The 15,813-nt window shown below is 31.1% G+C and overlaps 1 protein-coding gene across 1 annotated transcript in view; it reads left to right on the top strand.

Moving 5' to 3' along the window:
- The window catches only part of rst (irregular chiasm C-roughest), a 266,079-nt gene that overhangs the window by 142,618 nt on the left and 107,648 nt on the right, over positions 1–15,813 (top strand). The window contains exon 4 of the mRNA XM_089215933.1: positions 100–321. Within this exon, the coding sequence (XP_089072059.1) occupies positions 100–321 (222 nt within the window). The remainder of the gene's footprint in view (positions 1–99; positions 322–15,813) is intronic.

Genomic DNA, 15,813 nt, shown 5'->3' with positions numbered 1-15,813 from the left:
GATTTCGTTTGTCGTAAAATTTTTTGCAACACGCCTATATCATATTCTTAATGTATCGAAACGATTTCCTAAATATTACAATTTTGTTTTGTGTTATAGATCACGTGGACCGACGGCTCCGGCACAGCGATCGTGGAAGGTGTCGAGATGTCCTTCGAGGCCATGGCAGCTGACAGTAAACGGTTTAAAACTAGGTCCATTCTGAAAATCATACCGAAAATGGAACACCACAACACGTCAATATGGTGTCAAGCGCACAACTCGGCTATTGACAATAAGTTACAAACGAAAATCCATTTGTACGTCAAATTCGCACCGAAGGTTAGTACTTGGCCAAGCCGCACGTTTATAATTTATTTTAATATACATATAGGGTGATTTGCCAAGCTGTATTCTCACCACCGATACCACAACATAGGTATATGTTGTACCCACGTCTATTAATGGGCTTTAATTTTTGAAATTATTTTGAAGCGAGTTTATTATTATATTCAAAACCGCAAGTTTCCAAGTACTTGGAAATCATTTATAATTATAATATTGTAATATAAGGGTGTATTTTATAGTCGTGTATATAATATGGTGCAAACGTTTATTATTCATAATCAAAAGAGAACCTCATTATTTTTTTATTTTTTGTTCAAACTGAAATAGGCACTCGATCGAGTATATTTTAGTTTTCAAGTATTTTTTATTTTATACGAGCCATCTGATGTAATAAATAGAATATATTAAATTATATCGTAAATTGATATAGTTATTGAACCATAATGGGATTATATTTTATACGACTATTAGTGAATTAGTATAATATTCATTCAAATATACTAACACAACCCGGATATAGTTCTTAAACAAAATATGAAATCTATTCGATGCTTTATGTACATAACCGCATAGATTTTAAACCCAGAATATCAACAATATAATATGCTCAGACATTCATGTTTCGTATTCTAAATACATAAAGTATAGGATTTAGGATTATAACTTATGAACTACTTGATCGTTGAATTTTCGATTTCAATGCATTAAAATTTTCAGAAAACTTTTATGCTTCTAGAAATCTTCAGTGATAAAAATAATATTATGTATAAAATTTCCCAAAAATTCTAAATACCTATGTATCCAACAAAATTATGCAGGTATATAGGCGATACAACAATTAATGTCAAAAAATCAGAATCCATAATAATTTACGAGTGTTACATTTTGGAGGAATGAGTGGGGGGTGCAACACACCCTAGGCAAATTTATTTGTGATATTATTTATAGAACTTTATTATAAACATTCTGCATCTGCATAACACGTCGTATATACTGCAGTGTATACAAACAGCCCTTATAATCGATTGCCGTCTGACTTGTCATGATCACGGGATTTCGTTTATAGAATAATACAACAATAAACAAACAAACCGCCGATCCTTTGTTAACATATTAAAACAAACTGGATGCAAAATAGCGAAACACGCGATCTCCTCTCAAATACATAATAATATTATCATGCAGTGCCACTGCATCGAGTTCGATCTATCTATCGTGATGATTTTTTTAAACGTAGGCAAACAATAATATTCTCAAAAATTATTAATATTTTGATACATATAATTTTAAATCATTTCGAACAGATGTTTTTCATTGTTTTTATCACGTTGTACACATTCTCCTTTTTCAGTCAGTCAGGATTGGTTTTTTAAATATTATATTTATAAATATATAGATATCATATGATTATATTATATATATATATATATATATATATATATATATATATATACATATAGATTTTCTACAAAACGTATTTCAAGACGACTTTGTGTTATTTATATACATTATTTTTTTATTTCGGAAATAATTATTAAATTATAAATAATTATTACCGGATTTTGCCGGCCGGCGTTTCTGCCGTCCGGTCGATTATATACCCAGTGTCCACCGGCCGGCGAATCAGTATTATTATTATGGTATATTTATAATATTATTTTAAAAACCCGGTAGAGTTAAAAATTTAATAAAATATTTTTCGATTTCAGTATACTTATTGAAAAATTATAATACGTACATATTCGATTAAATTTTAAACTTGTGCAGTGATACATTTTGGAAATGATCTACCTAGTACACCAAATATAATATGGAATAATTTTAAAATTAGTTAAGAGTTTGAAATAAAGTAAATATTTTTTTCTTTCGAGCTCTGTCTGTTGGTAGAGTGTGTCGTGTTCAGTTTAAGTTTTAAAAATGGATTCAAAAACTCTAGCGATAATTGCACTTCAGTTTTTAAAAAAGAAAAAAGGATTGAAAATAATGTTATCTAAGAAATGAAACAGATTTCGGGTGACTGGACGGCAAAACGTCGGCCGTGTGTTCATTCATATTATTTTATATGTATTTTACTGTGACCCGGCAAGGGTCCACCGGTTTTTTGACGGCCGGTCGCCGGTCGAAAAGTACGCCGGAGCCGGCGAACTGAACGAACTAACCGGCCGGCGAAAAACGTCACTGTCTGTTTACCATCATCTAACTCTATATAAAAAAAAACCGGACGGCAAAATCCGGTCGTCTGTTTGGGCCCTTTGACAGTGCCGCACGCCCGTGACTTGATAGTAATTATTATGTAACAGATATTACAATAGTATAATAATGAATGTATTATTATAAATATACCAATGCAGTCTATTATCTATTATTGTATACGAGCAAACGTGCACTATTATTATAATTTTGGGGTCTTCGTGAAAAACGTTATATTTTCTCAAATGCCCATCGGCAGTGTAAATAGGGACCGTCTTTTGCAAACACAAACACACACGCATTAATTTATACATTTTATATTTTATATATTATTGTTATATATAGAAGTACAGAACAATGCGTATAAGGTGTATGCAACTTATTTACGAGCATATCTTAAAAAATATTACTCATGAATAGGGTACGTGTGTTCAGCTAGGTGTGGGTATATGATATGTGTACCATGGTGAGGGGGGGGGGGGTGTTAAAGCGTAGCTCTAAATAATTTTCCAGAAACGGAGCCAACTAATAAACTTAGTTATTTTTCTACGCACTCACTCCTCACAAGCGCCTACAATAACACTCTACCCTCACCGACAGTATACATTATACAGTACCTACTAATAATAAAGTTTTACGTTTCATATAACATATTATAGTATTTGTAATGTAGTAGTTAGTAGGCTACGTCTGTATATAAATATATTATGTTTATTAGAAAAATACTGTGATCATACAGGGGTGATTATTTTACATCCAAAACCGGAGAAAATCTTTGGGAATATGATAAAGATAATATAATACATAAGCCTTTTTCTTTATTAAAAAAATAAATAAATAAATATAGAGTATATTCTATTTTTAGTTTTAATTTAATTACCATTAATTAAAGAAAAATATGCTGGGATTATTAGGATTATTAAATTATAAAGATTTTAAATTTTAAATTTTTCGAGTTATATACGCGTATCATATTAAAATTTTTAAGTCTACAACTAATACCTACGATCAATCAGTTAATACCGCGATTGGGCATATATCATGGCATAGGTTATTGTAAACACAACGTTTCAGTATATGTATTTCAGTAGTATATGCACAAGCAGTATATATCTACCGTTTCAAAGGGTCTGATAAAAATCGTCGTTTTTTTAATTAATTAAACTTTTTTTTTACAACATTGCTATTATATATACAGGAGGCAAAACGAATGCAGTTTATCGTGTAATATATACGTATCTATGTACGTATGATGGTGCGTATTTTTTTCTTTATCAGAGATTTAATTAATTTACAATTCATATAAAACGCGGTGTTTGTATGAATATACATGTATTTATATACATTTGTCTTAAAATAAAAAAAATAAAATAATGATTCGAAACACAAATGCAAATTATATTTATACAAGTTTCTTTCGAGAGATCTGAAACTAATTAAAACACTTAATACTGTACGGCCGTTTATGAATTATACGAAGAAATTAAACTTTCTTGGGAATACATTAAAATTTTAACTGTTTAATATTATAATGTATACGTACACATTATGCAAATACACATATATACAGGGTGAGTATTTAATGTTGAACCAGCTAATTCTTAAAAAAAACCGAATTTTAATTTCTTTGTTCTTGTATGTTTGTTATGAAAATATTATTTGGTAACAAAATTGGTAAATTCGTATACTTTGCCTTCTATAAATTTAGAAGTTTTTTATTGATGTAATAAATTTTAAAATGCAACTATAATTATTGCATCTGTTCTTATATTTGACTGATAATATACGAGTAGATACTAAGGTAGTATAAAGTAAATAATTAGATGCATTTATAATTTATTATAATTAATAATAACCACAAAATAAAACATCAGTGATGATAAAATTTCACAGGTAAAATTTTTGGGATAATATTTATCGATATTATTAACAAAGTAAATTGTATTATTTATTTTCGATATCTGTGTGATAATTTATAAGAATCACTCGTGACAATAAATTAAACACCACAAACATTCAGAATAGCGGGCTCTTGTCACTATAGTAGGTAACATGATATTTCACACAGTCTTATTGTTATTTCATAATCAGTATTTATTCTAAACATTCATAAGCAATAAATAACATGTGGTTGTAAATGTCCTACCAATAGGTAAGGTGAAACTAGGTTTCACTAGTTAAAGCTATGATTTACAGTTAGCACTGACTAAATTCTGAAAATTTAATTGTATTCGGGCTTTTACTGAACACGTTGTATGCTATAGCTATGTATATAGGATGTACAATTCGAGTTAGTAAAAGCTAATTTATAACAAATGAAAAAGATTGTGCTATAAAAAAATATGTATAATTCAACAATATTATTAATTAGTTTAAAAAAAAATGTATGCAAAAAAAATAAAATATTTTAAAACAGAATTATATTCTTGGTTAGTATAAAAGCTGATTATTACACAGCTCAATGGTCGATTAAACAAGCCAACCTCTGCTATACATTTTCGTTTAAATGACTAATAACAAGGTATCAGTATAATGTATCTTAATAATATTATAAAATCCAATTTTGTTTTTTGCAATTCATTTTTTTACTTGTGTAAAAATCAATTTTTGCTAACTTAATTTGTACGTCCTATGTTTAGAATGTACACAACGAGTTTAGTAACCCACAAATACAATTATGATTTTCAGCTCTTGCTGAATACGCTGCAGACAGTATAAGTTCTTGCATTAACTTGTAAAACTTAGCTTTACCTTGTGGTTAGATACATTTACGGCAACATGCATCATCATAATTATGCACAATATATTATATTTAAAAAATAACTACAATGACAAAAATACTGTCCACTTAAAATCGTTTCGTTGTAAAAACGTCCACGTTCTAGATCTGCTAGATATCGAAAATTTCGATTTCACCCCTTCATCCGGTTAGGTTAGTGTTTTAGTTTTTAATATTATAACCTCAATCCTTATGATAAAATGTTATGCGTTTTTCATACATAGTTAAAAACAATATGTTTAAAATGTGTAGTGTAATACGTCATCCAACTACACCATATATACATATATTATAGTGTCTGCAAATTATATTTTTGGCTAAACACTGTCCAGTATACATTTATCGGATATAATTATGTGCAAATAGTTTTTTTTTCCCCCGACCATACGGCCCGATAGTGTAACTCGCGTGTAATCAATCAGATATTCGGGTTGATTAAAAAACGTATCGCATACATCGTTGTGATACATTTCATGTTAAGATAATTATTTAGTCTTGTTCTATTATATATATATATATATATAGAGAGAGAGAGAGAGATAATAAAAAACGTCTGAAGGATTTTTTTTAGGTAGGCACCTATGTACCTATGCCATGGTAGGTACCATACATTCATTATGATAATATTGTGCACCTATATTATTTTTCTCACCGAAATGCTGTGATCCGGACAGGAAGGGAAAACACAAGTGATTGTGACTATATGATTAAAATAACTACCGTTTATCGGATCATTCCGAGGACGACGTAGTTGGCTGGAATTTTAATATTATTTATTCGATTAAAATAGTTTCGAAATCGAATCGTCCCTGAAACGAAGTAAAAATATATATTTTGCATATAATTGCAGTCAGTGCTCGTGACTCGGACAGTTACGACTTACGACTACAACGATGACTATCTATATGTATATGTAGTAACATTGATCCAAAAAGCCTAGAGTCAATAACATTTTTTATTGACACAATTTTTTTTTTATTCGTAACAAAATCTACCGCCTATAATGTCATATATTTACAGGGGTCACTTTTACGACTAGACAGTTATTTAATCCGTACATTTTCATGTTTATTACAAATATATTTTTTAATCATAATTTCAAATTATTATTCATAAGGAAATTTAATATTTTTCAAAACATTGTTACCAGACACTTGTATATTACTTTTTTTAAATAATAACGTACACGCGTATATATTATTTAAAAATATGAAGATGATGAAGTTATTTATATATCATTTACTCGCTGAATTTTATTTCGTTTTCGCATTTAATACGCAGTGTATATAGTATTACACGAATATAACAACAAATAAATTGTAATTAATTATTATTTTACTATGTTTAATCAATTCGAAATTAAAATAACCTTTTACCTTTAACAACGTTAAATATTATTATACGTATAACATTTTATCTTAGTAGTCGCTACTGTTTTTGATAATCAAATAATAACAGTAACTTTTTTGACAACTTACCTAATTATTCGGCTTGCGAGATTTCAAAACGAATTTACTCGTCTACCTACTTTAAAGACTGCGTGTTTGCTGACTTAAAAACTAAAATAATTTTATCTGCACGACGACGAGTATACAATTTTCAATTATATTTTCATACCGTTAATCGGAGTAAAAACTTGTACACAAATTTTATTCTAACAAAAACATTATTTTCAGCGTCTATAAACTTTATGCCAGCATATTTATGGAAAATATAAAACAATCGTAAACTTTACACTAGAATTATTATATGGCAGTATACAAAGTAAAAAAATTAATATATTATAATATTAATTAATAAATAGTACTATCTGAACCCGTGCACTTCGTAGCCCATTAAAAATTCTACCTATTATATATGTCTCAAACTGTGTGTAAAATTCGTAACCTATGATTATGCTAGCCATATATATTTTTATACTGATAGATAGATGCCGGTTAAAATATATTAATATTAATAATCTTACAACGATATTCAATTTAGTTTATCATTATGTAATTGTATTCGTTTTATCGAGAAAAGTCTGCAGACAATTCAAGTATATTCAATTGAATGATATTTTACTGAAATGCCGTTTGGATGTACAATTTTTTTTTCTTCCTCTGGTGCGTACACCAATAAATCGAAAGGTTTTCCGACGCGCGATCACGTCACATACATATATGCTGTCCAAAGCGTGGTGGATTTTCCGAGTTCAGTACACACACTTATGGCGATTGTCCTTGTGCTTTGTTGATAATCATTACAAAATTGAATCACCACGGAAACTGCATAGGTACGTTTGAATTCGAAAGGCACATCCGTTGAAATCGTTGGGATGCATGGCAACAGTACATTTCCGCCTTTAAACTTTCCGTTTAAAACCGTAGCTTCCACAATATGTTGTCCATCAACCTTTTCACTGAATGCCTGGTACCGTTGCTGAGTCGTGGTGGATTGATGTAGGAGAATGATGGACACGACAATTTTAAATGTTAGAACGTGCGGTGGCGTGCCTGGCAAATCAAGTGGATTTAAAAATCCAGTTGCGTATATTTGACAACTTCGTCTTGATTCATTATAAGGTATCGATGTACCGGTATACGTTGTCGTGTTGCCTGGAATTTCGTTTAGAATAGTGATATTGATTGTATTTCCATCATAGTTTTTGGCTATCAATGTATAGCCCGTGCACTATAAGGATCTGTCGATTTCTGTAATTCTCGGTCTAGCCCTTTAGGAGGAGTTCAGTGACATATAAACACGTACAGTAGAATTATAGATATAAAGATATACTATAGTAACGGCGACACAGGCATGCCCAACTCAAAGTATTAACTGGGCTGAAGTATAAAATTGAATATAGTATATAGTTTGCTATGCTGAACATGCATAAAGTTAAAAAAAAAAACATTTTTACAAACAAATTTAAATTTTATTCATTACACTTTCAATGTCGTATTATAACATTTTTGGTCAATACGAGTTTGATTGTTTTTAATTAATTACTTATATGTTATTGTATTACATTATTATAACATTTTTACTTGACAATAGTAAAATACTATTTGTTGTTATACACTCCATAATAGTTGGTAATTTATAAAATACGAAAGAAGTTATTATAGAACATTACGAACGTCCAACAAAAACTCTAACCTTGTCAACCTGAATGTTTTGACACTTGAACAATTTGTCAAACTTCAGCTATTGTATATATATAGTCGTACAAAATATATTACGGACATAATAATGATTTAAAAATGTTATTTATCATTTAATTTTTAAGTAAATTATAAACGATTTAAATTTCATTGCCGATTAGAAAACATATTCGATACGAGTGAAATTTGAAAATTAACTATCTTTTTCAACTCAACTTTTACGTTTTCCGAAACAATTATAAATGCAGTTCGACCAATACAAACCCATACAAAACGTTATAGCAGGTACTGCAATAATTTATATGTATACCTAGCTTATATAGGTAAAGTATATTATATATATATAATAGGTATACCACGAGTAAATATATAAATCGATGTGTATATAAGGTCTCTTACGGTTTCTTCTTGAAAACAGTAAAATTAACCAAAAAACACGGCTTATAACTAATGATTGCAGTGTAGTATAATTCAAGGTGCCATATTAAATGATGATTATAAAACATATTTTTAAATGTAAAATTGTTAGATATTCATGGTGATACATCTAAATTTACATATATATTATTTGGATAAAATAACATTTCGACACGTCGCTGTTGCATCTGTTTTTATAGACATTCGCTCGCTCGAATGAGATAATAAATGGGGCCCAAGTGACCGATGTAATTTAGACGGGTAAACGGGTAAAAAAGACGTGTTGTTCTCAAGTTTCTAGGTATTTTCATGTGAGAAACTCGTTTTGGATTTTTTTTCACGTCGATAAGTATCAGTACCACTGTCGTTCGTTAATTATTTTCCCAAAAAACTAGCTTTATAATTTATTACATAATATTGATCGTTCTCGATTGAGTATTTAAAATACAATAATAATATTTAATAATAAAATAGCTATTATATTATAAACTACTGTTTCACACAATTTCCAACGCGTACATTTATTTATAAATTTAATTTAATTATTGATTAATTATTATAAAAAAAAAGATGTTCATAGGCGTATTTAAGGGAGGGGCACATGGGGCCCGTGTGCCTCCCCCATTCGCCGTATTTTATACTTATTTTTATTATATGAGAAATTTTACAACTCTACGCCCCATGTACGCAAATTTGAACTTTTTGCTTGTGCCCCCCCCCCCCTTAAGACATTTCTAAATACGCCCCTGGTGATGCGTATTGTTATGTTGCGTTTTTAATTTTTCTAATAAATTATAATGGTTTAAAAGTGATATCCTATACGTGACTAATAACCTGGAACGTGCTGTTTTGGCAGTATAATGGGTGTAAAGTGACAGATCGATGATAATTCGATATTAAAGCCTGACTGCTGCTTGCTGCTGTATTCGATTTCACAAACGTTTTGATGTTTCAATCTTCGACGGCATGCTTTCGACTTCCAATAACGTGAAAATATATATTTCGTATTTCGTTACTGTAGACATCGCGCGTACTTACATTTTACTGAATGTGACGAACGATGAGGAAATGTTGAAAAAAAAAGCACACGTTTAATGTAAACTATAGTTCTTCGTCATAGAAAGGGCAATATTATAATATTCATCACTCATCTGATTCCCAGATTTCTGACGTCTGCAGACGAAGATTAAAGGATTATACTAAAATAAAAATAATTATAATTTTGTAAAAATCCACAATAATTAACGTGATGCGCAGTATACAAAATAAAATATATTATAATTATTTAATGATTTCTCGATTTTCGATTCGTTATCATCACCAGTGGTTATTCACCATCACGTTCACACGGATCAACTCGTTTATTCTAATATATATATATTAGAATATATTGACGCGCTTGAATTGATATAAATTATAGCTATGCGATATTACTAAACCTATTTAGATTCGACTTCTTCTCGGTGTTTAACGATTATTTTTGTTTTCTCTCTCTTCCTCTCTCAAACCGGCAACGTACGACCACCGTCTCCAGCAGATATAGACATGTCGAAACGACTATACAACATATGCGAGATACGCACGTTTGTCGAAAACGAACGCGAATATTGTACAGTCGATCGATACAAATTGATTTTTACGACATCATATATTATGTACCTACCTCCTCATCGTGATATATACATATATATATATATATACGTATATTATGTGCCCGGGATCCGCCCATCGAGCAGCAGCGAAATGTGCTTAGGTCGACGTGATGTGTCGGTTAGGTCGGAACACCGGTCGCGGTGCTGCTGCGGTGCTATCGTCGTGTCATGAGCAGGAAATAAACACCCATTTGGTTAATCGAAAAATATAAATAAATAAAAAGTCCGAACCCCCGTGTGCGATAGGAATCATAAATCGTACAAACTATTTTTAAATTACTACATAATACACCTTTACCTGGGTATTATTATTGTTTTAACGATCGTGTGAGACGCGCGTGTATCTATAATAATAATATAATATATACATACCAACACATTTATTAATATAGTATACCGACAGACAAAAAATTGAACTACCTACCAGGCCGAACCGCGTGCATATACGCACCGTCGTTGATTTCATTACGATATTGTATTATGTGTATGATCGACGTTGTTCTGTTTGCAGTGTGTCTCTCTTTCTATATAAATATATATTATTTACCTATACATATATACAACGCATATGTATGAATATGAGACCGTCTTCTGTGAACGATATCGTCCGTATATGATATAAGATAATATTAGGTGTAAGAGTGTGAATGAAATATGTGTTTATCGAGGCTTCTTTTTTTCATTTGTTGCGAAATTAAAAGTTTGATCGAAATTAATTACCAATAATATGAGGCAGTATCGTGTGCAATTTTATGTACAAACAGTTCTATTGATATATGAACAATTATTCGAAAATTTGTGGATTGTTCGTTTAAAATAATACTTACAACTTTAAATTTTCAGTATCAAAAACTATTGTTTTTCCATTTTTTCGCATGTTTTGCTTATATTTAGCACATAAGTTATATTATGCTTTTCATATGTTGTTTTTCAGTTTTTTAGTATGTTAAATTCACAGTCCCGCTTTAATATACGCCAAACAATAATAAATAAAAAATATTGTGTACCACCATTTACTCGTTTATAGTGTTATCTATTATTTAAAACGTGTAGTTCCCATATTATACATTTTATTTATACGGGGAATGTTTATTTGAACACTCATATAGTTTAGTATATATTAACTTAAAAAACTATTAAGGTGATGGCTTCAAACGAATTTCAATTATATTATTTATATTTGTCGTGAAAACGTATTATATTATAATATATTATCATATAGGAGTGGACATGAAAATTCAAATCGTATACGAATTATTTTATCATATTATAATTTCTAATTTTATCGAGTTTTGTGTCGCTCGCACACTTGAATACGACCGTTTTTCTAAAACGCCTGTTTTCGATTGCGAACTACAGTGCTTCGTCCAATTATTGTTATTCAAAATTCAATGGTGGGTCGCGGGTCAGAAAACGATTTAAATTAAGCATTTTTCGCTTCATATGACCACAAGAGAATCGCGTTCTATCTGGCTAGGCGTATATTTCTCTACTATCATATTATATAGATCACTTTCGTCGTCATCCTCGTAGAAAATATCGTACGACCGATGGTGGTCTTATGGGCTATAAGCAGGACACGCCACATATTGTATAATATAATACACTAGACGTGATAGTGCACAGTTTAATTGTGCAACCGTATTCCTAAAATAAATGCATCTACAGCTGCAGCCCCTACATGATTATTAAATATTTAAAAATAACTGTATAACATTCGTGACGTTATTAAGACATATTATTTAATTAGATCAAAAATAACCACGACGATACATAACAGGCCCCGGAATTATCTTGTTCGCATTATTTTTTACGGGGCTATAGATCTAAAAACTGTTCTTCATCCGCGCACTTTAGAGACCCTCCGACGAGCTCATAAGGTTTGACAAAAAATTAAACAATTATAACCACACTGCATGATTATGCTGTCAAATTATACCAAATTCCTTCCAAATTACATAATATGTAAATAAGTATAGTGGAAGCAGGCAGGAGTTTCTCAGTCGGTTTGGTTTTTCGTTAATTTTTTAGGTAGGTACCTATTTAAATACCATACTGATAATATGGTATAAATTGTACGTCAAAGTTTATTCTATCGGAATATTATTATCTATTACGTTTTTATTGCAACCGTTTAGTTATCATATTTATATTTAAATAATTATAATTTTAGTTTATTTCTTCACATATATACCGTATAATATGCTTTTCAATGTGTCGTTTCGTGTCGTTTTTTTTTCGACACTTTTGTAGGCAACTGAAAAATATTATACTTCTGAAACATCGTGGCGAATGTGTCACGTTAAATTTAAATGATGCAATAATAAATCGTGTCAGAATACTAGTCGAAATATTGAACGAGGACGTTGATGGCTGACATTTCCGTAGTCTCGAAAACACGCTATATAAATCCCCCTACGAATGTGTTTCAATACGCCGCAGCTTTGCTCCTGGCCAAAATATTATGTTGTCGTGTTTTAATACGATAATTCATACCAAAAATACTACCCTCCGCTCTGTTTCGTATGTATATTCATATAATGGATTGCTGATTAGAATCTCGGTGTATAGTTAGTTCAGTCCGTTTTACAATAATATATACAGCGAGTTCCACGTGTTATATTCCACAACGGTGGTGCAAAGAACTTTGACCGATAGTCAATATTTATTTTTTACAAATTGTATACGCAAAATATAATTCCGATTCAGGTCATACAAATATACCTGTATGATTAAACCATAGATTCATTTATAGCACATTTAAAAATACGCATTACACGGAGCATGGTATATACGGTAACCAGTAACCCTACGTGATACTCAACTTGGTACCCACATGACCCGCGTGGTATGGTATGGTAAATTTTTCGCTGATGCACTTATTATATATTATGAACTCCCTTACCGAAATGTCTTGCATATAGGTGACATTAAGGACTTAGACCCTCAGTTTTTTGTTTAAAATATCAACTGTCGGTGATGCACTAGTACGGGTATTCTAACCTCTCTCACCCCCCCCCCCCCCCCCGAAAACCTCCCCAATCGAGCTTATGCTTTATTGTAAGGATGTCGACGCATTTGTTATGTACACTTACTCACGTCATAATTAACTCCTCTCGTGGAAAAAGTCAGTGAACCGCGACAATTCTATGCATATATTAATTCGTATTTTATACGTTTACCCATACTTGACGGTTATACTGCAGCAGAGCTAACGCCGCCGCGGCAAAACACTTCGGTCCAACATGTATGTTTTATAGAGCGTATCTGAAGGGTTTAAGTGGTTTAACAATGATTATTATTCGTATAAATCGCGTAATTCATATTATTGTTTTAATTCTGCAAATCCACTATAGATCGATATATATTAAATCTGCAGTACCTATATTGTATAGGTGCATTATAGGCGGCGGATCACCACCTGCTCGTATCCATTCGTAACTATAATAAATCATCAAAATTCTAAAAGGTATTTTACCCCAAGTCTGTATTATATTATGCACATTGTATTGATTAACAATAGATACGTTGTTTTTATTTTCTTGCGTATCCGGCTGCTACAGCAATCGCGTCCCGAGCACTCGTGAGGCTTTGTTATTGAATAACATTGAACGAAAATATTATATCTTGTCGAATAATAAAAATGTAATATGCCTATTAGGCTATTTCAGTATTACTATAGTGGCTAGATATAGAATAATTGTTCTAAGTTCTAATTATAGATTATAGATGCTCAACTATATACTTTTTTAAATACTTAACAATATCGAAAAGGTGTGAAAACGTAAAAAATCACGAACATCGTAAACAAAAGTTAAAATCTTTTGTAGTCCCCAAAAAATTGCCGCTTGGAGCATTTGCCCCTTTCGCCCTCCCCCCAAATGTGCCACTGATAATAATGCATATATTAAAGACAATATTATAAACTATACACACTTTATTCTATATATATATGTACGTGGACAAGTGATAGGCATATGTTATGACACGTATATACGCACTGCACCAAATACCACCAACTAACCACCTCGTGTATACCCGCGTATATGCCTATCACGAATCACATATATATATTGTACGTATACTTGCCATCGCAATATAATAATATAATATGGTTCATTGCACACACACACACATACGCAGAGGTGCTTGTGTAATGGGCGCAATAATTAATCGTGCAGGTTAATCCTATTGCTGATTCAGAGAAAATGTTGACTTATTGATGCTCGTAATCGCGTTAAATTATTACCAAGCACTGAATTTCGCGTACTATATATATATATATATATATATATATATATATATATATATATATATATATATATACATATATACACCCGAGTACATAACTCTCTCTCTCTCTCTCTTACACATACACACACGTGTTCTCGCTCTCACTCTATATATATTTAATACAAGTGCCGAGTTGCACACGTCTGTACATCATATACCGGCGCACTGCTCTTTACACTACATAAATGTGTACGCATTATGGCTGTTATATATACTTGCGTTTACACGATTTGTACTATCTACGTGTCTGAGTACGACATTGAAATGCGTCAGTGCAGTCTTCTGTTTGTATTAGGTACGGCCAACGATTTCCCTCTCGCGTTTTAAAAAATTAACGACCTTAAATAGAGAAAAAATAGAACATAAATTAAGAAGGCATAGTATAAGATGAAAAATATATATTATATAATATAGTTTAAACGAAACTTGCTGCAGCGTTCGCCTCGTCGTCGTTGCTGTTTAAAAATAATCTTCGAGCATTATATTTTGGAGTCGATGCGCGTTTGCATAGCGTCGAACGCATTCATCACGATACTATCGGGGGACTAACTCGTTTACGCAAAAGTTTAAAAAATAGGTTCAATAATTCCGGCCGTTTCCGCAAATTTACCCTCTAGCTTCTCAATTATTATTAATCTACACCCAATATCGATTAAATACTTAGTAGAGCTGATGGTCGCATTTACATATATCATTTCACACAAAACAATATATAGGAGACGTGAAATAATTTTAAATATCTGACGTGAATAATATTATAAGATAAATGTATGACAGATTATGACATTGTGATGATATTCACATTTTTACGCCACAAAACCGTCATAACTTAATATCAGAGTGATTACGTCATTAAAGGTGTTCCTCTTAAACCTAAAAACATGATAAATTATACCATATACATTTTTCTGTGACCAAAAAAATATGTATAACGTTTAAGATGGTTATATAATATATTATACTGTAAAAAATGACAAAATGTGCTTTAATGATAACAGATTTTGTACCTTAG

This window comes from Diuraphis noxia, unplaced genomic scaffold (assembly GCF_037042655.1).
Source record: "Diuraphis noxia isolate RWA-SAM2 unplaced genomic scaffold, SU_Dnox_SAM2 contig0001, whole genome shotgun sequence".
Classification (NCBI taxonomy): Eukaryota; Metazoa; Arthropoda; class Insecta; order Hemiptera; family Aphididae; genus Diuraphis; species Diuraphis noxia.
The sequence above is the reverse complement of the archived record's forward strand: the minus strand, read 5'-3'. Positions and strand labels throughout refer to the sequence as shown.